Here is a 6000-nt window from a genome sequence, read left to right on the forward strand (position 1 = left end):
ATTGAGAGTACCTTTGACATATTTGATTATTCTTTTCACGGCTTTAAGATGTGATTCTTTAGGAGCCGCTTGAAATCTGGCACATATTCCAACACTGAGCATAATTTCTGAACGGCTGGCTGTCAGATACAGTAGACTCCCGATCATGCTCCTATATAAAGTAGGATCAATTGGCTTCCCTGATTCATCTTTGCTTAATTTTGTAATTGTAGATATTGGCGTTCTTGCTTCTTTTGCTGACTCAAGTCCAAACTTTGTTAGCAGGCCTTTTGCATATTTTTCTTGAGATATAAAAATACCTTCATTGGTTTGTTGGACTTGTAGTCCTAGAAAATAGGTTAGTTCGCCGATCATACTCATTTCGAATTCCTGTTGCATGACTTGAACCAGCTGATCTGTAGCACCTGTTTGAGTGGAACCAAAGATAATATCGTCAACATAAACCTGAGCAATTGTAATATGCTTACCTGACCTTTTGAAAAATAAGGTTTTGTCAACTCCCCCTCGGTTGTAGCCGTGCTGGAGAAGATACTGGGATAACCTTTCATACCAGGCCCTTGGAGCTTGTTTTAGACCATATAGAGCCTTGTCCAGTTTGTAGACATGGTCAGGATGATGAGGATCTTCAAACCCTTTCGATTGAGCAACATATATATCTTCGGACAGATATCCATTTAGAAAAGCCGTTTTGACATCCATCTGGAACAACTTTATCCCTAAAGCACATGCTATGCATAGAAGAAGGCGAATAGATTCTAGACGTGCTACTGGTGCAAAGGTCTCTTCATAATCTATACCTTCAATTTGAGAGTAACTTTGTGCAACCAGTCTTGCTTTGTTGGGAGCAATGTTTCCAGCTGAATCAGTCTTGTTGCGAAAAATCCACTTTGTTCCTACAACATTCACAACGTCAGGTTTAGGGACAAGATTCCATACCTTGTTACGCTCAAATTGTCCGAGTTCTTCCTGCATAGCTTTAATCCAATGTTCATCCGATAGGGCTTCTTTTACCGTCTTGGGTTCGATCTTTGACGTGTAACACATATACCCTGCAAGCTCAAGATAATTTTGTTTAATTCCTCTAGTTCGTACTCCAGAGGATGGATCTCCTATGATGTTTTGTGTAGGATGATCTTTGTGAGTTCGGACAGCCACTTCGAGTGCTCCAGCATCTGGTTCTGGACCAGGTTCTGGACTAGGAGATGGAGGAGTCGGAGTAGGATCTGATGATGCAGATTCAGGGGGTTCTGGATTATTTGTGTCGGGTTCTGGAGTAACTTCTGGATCAGAGACTCTTATAACCTCGATTATTTCCTCAGGTTGATCATCAACCACCACGTTTGCCGATTCCATGATGGACTTTGTAACTTTGTTGTAGACACGGTAGGCACGACTATTCGTTGAGTACCCAAGAAAATACCCTTCATCGCTTTTAGGCTCAAATTTTCCAGTTGGGTTTCGGTCCTTCAAGATAAAACACCGTGAGCCAAAAATATGAAAATAGTTAATATTAGGCTTCTTACCTTTCCATATTTCATATGGAGTGTGATGCGTTCCAAGTCGTAGATATACTCGGTTTATCGTGTAACAAGCAGTACTTACTGCTTCAGCCCAAAATCTCTGAGGCAAATCCTTTGCATTTAGTAGAACCCGAGCCATCTCTTGAATCGTCCGATTCTTTCTTTCAACAACGCCATTTTGTTGTGGCGTTTTCGGTGCTGAGTATTCATGAAAAATACCGACTGATGCCCCCCAATCATCAAATACTTGGTTGTCAAATTCACGTCCATGATCACTCCTCCACGAAAACCGAGAAAAATCGTCAACAAAAACTAAAATGTACCTTTTACCTCCAATGCTTTCTGTTCGTGTAGGACCAATGAGGTCCATGTGAATGAGTTCCAGGCAGTGTGTAGTATTTATCATATTTTGAGCGGTATACGCTGCTCTAGTTTGTTTTCCAGCTTGGCAGGCAGTGCATACTCCAGCTGTTTCAACCTTGATATTAGGTAGACCTCGTACACCCTCAATCTTGATTAACTTTTCAAGTGAGCGATAATTTAAGTGGCCTAACTTTTGATGCCACATTTTTTATTCTTTTATGCTGGACCTGTAACAATAGGAATCGTTAGTAAGTATATAGCAATTATCAGAAGAGCGTTTACCTTCCATGACACAGTTCTTTTTGCAGTCTGTGACGTTGCAGCTGTCTTTTGTAAAGCAGACTTTCCACTCCTGATCACATAATTGGCTGATACTAATCAGATTTGAATGCAAACCTTCCACCAAGAGAACTTGTTTGAGTTTGGGTAGACCTGTGACATTTAGAGTGCCAATTCCAGTGATCTTTCCCTTAACACCATCGCCGAAAGTTACTTCTCCTGTACTTCCCTTTATATTGTTTAGAAACTTAGCCTCACCCGTCATATGCCGCGAGCATCCACTATCGAAGTACCATCTCTCTTTTCTGTTAGTACTCGTAGAGTGGAAAGAGACATGACAGACAAAGTCACTTTTCTTCACCCAAATTTGCTTGATAAAAGGAGTGATAGACTTGTTTGTGTATTTCTCAAAACGTTGGTCTTTGTAGAAGTAGAAGCACTCCGGTTTTGTATGTCCGCGTACCCTGCAGTAATGACATATAGGATTATATATTCTAATCTTGATTGAATTTTTTCTTTGAGCAAATTTGACTTGACGTCGAGCTATACTAGTTTCTGGAATATCTTGATCGGCTCCAGAGACTGGGTCAGGGCCTGAGGCTTTGACGAAAATTGTAGCCGCTTTGTCCTTTCCTCCAGAGTAGCCTAACCCATATTTTGTAGATTTCTTTCGTCCAGACTCTAAAATTTGGTCTAAAGTGGATGTGTTGTCCATCATTTTTATCTTGCGTTTGAGTTGCTCCAGTTCCTTTTTGAGATCTTCCAGCTCATGTTTGAGAGTTTCTTCTTTCTTGAGACTGTCTTCAATGATGCTGTCCCTGTCTGATATTTTGGATAGATACACCTTTTTGGCATTTTCTAGAATGCTAACCTGACTAGACAGAGATCTATTAACTTTTACAAGTATTTCCCATTTTGCATACAATTTTTTATATTCTACTTCAAAAGAAGATGCAGGTAAATCTTGGTCTTCTGATGACACATACTCTTCAATTTCTTATTCTTCGCCAGTTGTAGAAGCAGGTACTGTAGTTGTAAGAGCTGTAAAGGCAACAAAGTTTCCGGAGATCTCATCTGGATCAAAACCTGGATCAGTTTCTGGTTCATCATCATTACTCCAGGTAAGGGCAACTTTCATTGACTTCTTTCTTCGCAAATAGGTTGGACATTCAGCCTGCACATGGCCATACCCTTCACATTCATAACATTTGATCCCTTTGCCTCCGGTTTTGTCTTTAGATTGAGAGTTCCTAGATGCACCTGGTCGTTGGCTGGATGAGTTTGATCTTTGATTGTTTCGATTTGCACTCGATCCTGATCCTTTTTTACCTTGAAACTTGCCAAGTTTTCCAGTTTGTCTTTGTTTTACCTGTTGCAACAATTTAGAAAAACCTTTAGTTAAAAAGACTACTGGATCATCACTTACCTCATCTGGATCAGAAACTGCTCCAGCGTCTTCTACAGTGAATGCTACGGTTTTTCCTTTTGTTTCAGGTCCGCCTAAGATTTTCGTCTCATAAGTTTGTAGGCTCCCCATCAATTGTTGTACCGTTTTCTTTTCCCATCCATCGTGCTCCTGAATGGCTGTGACTTTCATTCGAAACCTTGGAGGGAGTGAGCGAAGAATCTTTTTGACGAGTCTTTCTTGAGTGATTGGTTCGCCTAGAATGCTTGCCCTATTGGCTAGTTCTTGTACCCGAGCATGAAAATCCACTATGGTTTCATCATCTTTCATCTTTAGATCTTCAAAGTCGGTTTGAACCATTTGAAGTTTGGATTGTTTAACCGATGCAGTTCTTTCATAGGTAGTTTCTAAGGCATCCCAAGCTTCTTTAGCCGAATCACACCCTGCAACAATGGTAAATTGACTCTCATGCATTAAAGAAAATATAGTATCTAACGCTTTATGATTGTAGCTTGCGGTAGTTATCTCAGTCTCTGTCCATTCTTCCTCTGGTTTGAAGGCTGGAGGATCTCCTGTATTGTCTCCATCTTTGGTAGGATGAGACCAACCAGTGAGAACAGCCCTCCAAACCTTCTCCCCTTGAGCTCGTAGATGAATTTTGGTGCGGGCCTTCCAGTACGCATAGTTGTCACCTGTTAGTTCAGGAGGTGCTCTATGTCGTTCCATGCTGTAAGACTCAATGCACAGTGAGCAACAAGTAAACTAGACAAGCAGAAATAAAAACAGATACTGAGATCTTGAGTTCAAAAAACACGTGATAGCCAGATCGGTTAGACTAGTAATTTAAGTCCCCGAGCTCTAATACCAATTGAAAAAACACGTGAGTCTTGAATGCAAGATTTATCTCTTAAAAACTTTGATTTATTTCAATTATAAAGCTGGACTAGATGAAAACATATTCTAGATATAATAAAGAGCACGAAATAAATAGCAGTAAAAGAAAGCATGCACCAGGATATGTTCACGCAGTTCGGAGCCTCACTCCTACGTCTGCGGGGCCACTCACATCAACCCAAATCCACTATGATAAAAACGGAGTACAAGAGGAGAGTTAATTACACACTAAAGTATAACCTATAACTACTCCAGAACCTACTCCAGTGGATCCGATGTGCAGGCGTTCTTCATTGCTTCATGATCTGATTACAAGATCTTCTTCACACTCAACAATACAGGATGTATTTGGTATAGATGCACCAAGATTTTCAGAGTAAAACTATATGAAAGAGTGCATAATGGAATGCTAATTAAGGTAGCATTACATATAGGTTGTAAAGGTTGTTTTGATCCTCAAAACATGCATTCTTCTCTTCCTTGATTTCGGCTGCTCCATTAGATTTAGATCTCCCCATTGATAGGGTCTTGAATAAATACTTTGAACAAGCTACATACCTCCTGGATTACTTCCTTGCGTTGATCCAGTCAACTACTCCAGACGACGTGACTAATCCAGCAACTAATCCAGTACTACTTTGACAACTAATCTAAGCCAATAATAAAGAGGTTTAAATGTGCAATATATTTACACTTACAATCATTTAGTGAAGGGAATGGCACTTAACCTACCTAATGGAAAACAAGCAGAGGTAGCACACGTGGGAGATATTAAAATGAAGAATAGTTTGTGTCTGAGAAATACTTTGCATATACCGTCATTCAATTTCAATATCATATATCTTAGCAGGCTTCTTCAAGACTCATCTCATGAATTAATTTTTACTTCACATCAATGCATCCTTCAGGGAATCATGGGAAGACATTGGTTTTTGCTAAGGAATGAAACGGCTTATATTTGATGCTTGAAACACCAGGAATTCAAACATCTGGTCCTAAACATTTTGCTATGCCTTGTAGAACTAAAGTATGGCATCAAAGGCTAGGACATTTCCCTTTGAATAAGATGCATTTGCTTACTGATGTTCATGTTTCTCATTCCAAGAAAATAGCATGAGATGTTTGCCACTTTGCAAAACATAAGAGATTACCTTTCCCTTTAAGCAATACAATGTCTAAAGTGTGTTTTGAATTGATTCATGTTGATATTTGGGGGCCTTTTGTTGTTCAGTATTTGGGAGGGGAAAGGTACTTTCTAACAATTGTAGATGATCATTCACGATACACGTGGATCCATTTGATGAAAAGCAAATCTGAAACACGAAGCCTAATGAAGATGTTTCAAAAGATGGTTCATACTCAATTTGGTCTCACAGTTAAGACTATCAGAAGTGATAATGGTCTGGAGTTTGATATGAAGGACTTCTTTGCTGAAAATGGAATAATCCACCAGAAAACCTGCGTCAACACACTGCAACAAAACGCAGTAGTTGAACGTAAACATCAGCATATTTTAAATGTCGCTAGGGTATTAAGATT

General features: G+C 39.7%; 1 protein-coding gene across 1 annotated transcript; it reads right to left on the reverse strand.

The window, feature by feature from the left end:
* Window positions 1-2099: 2099 nt before the first annotated feature.
* LOC109151226 lies at window positions 2100-4293 on the reverse strand. The gene is made up of 4 exons (XM_019299145.1): window positions 3589-4293; window positions 3190-3531; window positions 2166-3033; window positions 2100-2110 (listed from the first exon to the last, which is right to left on the reverse strand). The coding sequence occupies exons 1-4, from the start codon at window positions 4291-4293 to the stop codon at window positions 2100-2102; spliced, it is 1926 nt and encodes a 641-aa protein (XP_019154690.1).
* Between the last annotated feature and the right edge of the window lie 1707 nt (window positions 4294-6000).

The sequence above is a fragment of the Ipomoea nil genome, unplaced genomic scaffold (genome assembly GCF_001879475.1).
Source record: "Ipomoea nil cultivar Tokyo-kokei standard unplaced genomic scaffold, Asagao_1.1 scaffold2283, whole genome shotgun sequence".
Taxonomy (NCBI): Eukaryota; Viridiplantae; Streptophyta; class Magnoliopsida; order Solanales; family Convolvulaceae; genus Ipomoea; species Ipomoea nil.

Bases quoted from the DNA above. Each gene is read 5' to 3' on its own strand.
- LOC109151226 (XM_019299145.1), bottom strand. From the start codon at position 4,293: ATGGAACGACATAGAGCACCTCCTGAACTAACAGGTGACAACTATGCG. The intron at 3,532-3,588 runs GTAAGTGATGAT...TTGTTGCAACAG, and splicing joins CAGTTTCTGATCCAGATGAG to GTAAAACAAAGACAAACTGG. The intron at 3,034-3,189 runs GTACCTGCTTCT...CTGTCTAGTCAG, and splicing joins TTACAGCTCTTACAACTACA to GTTAGCATTCTAGAAAATGC.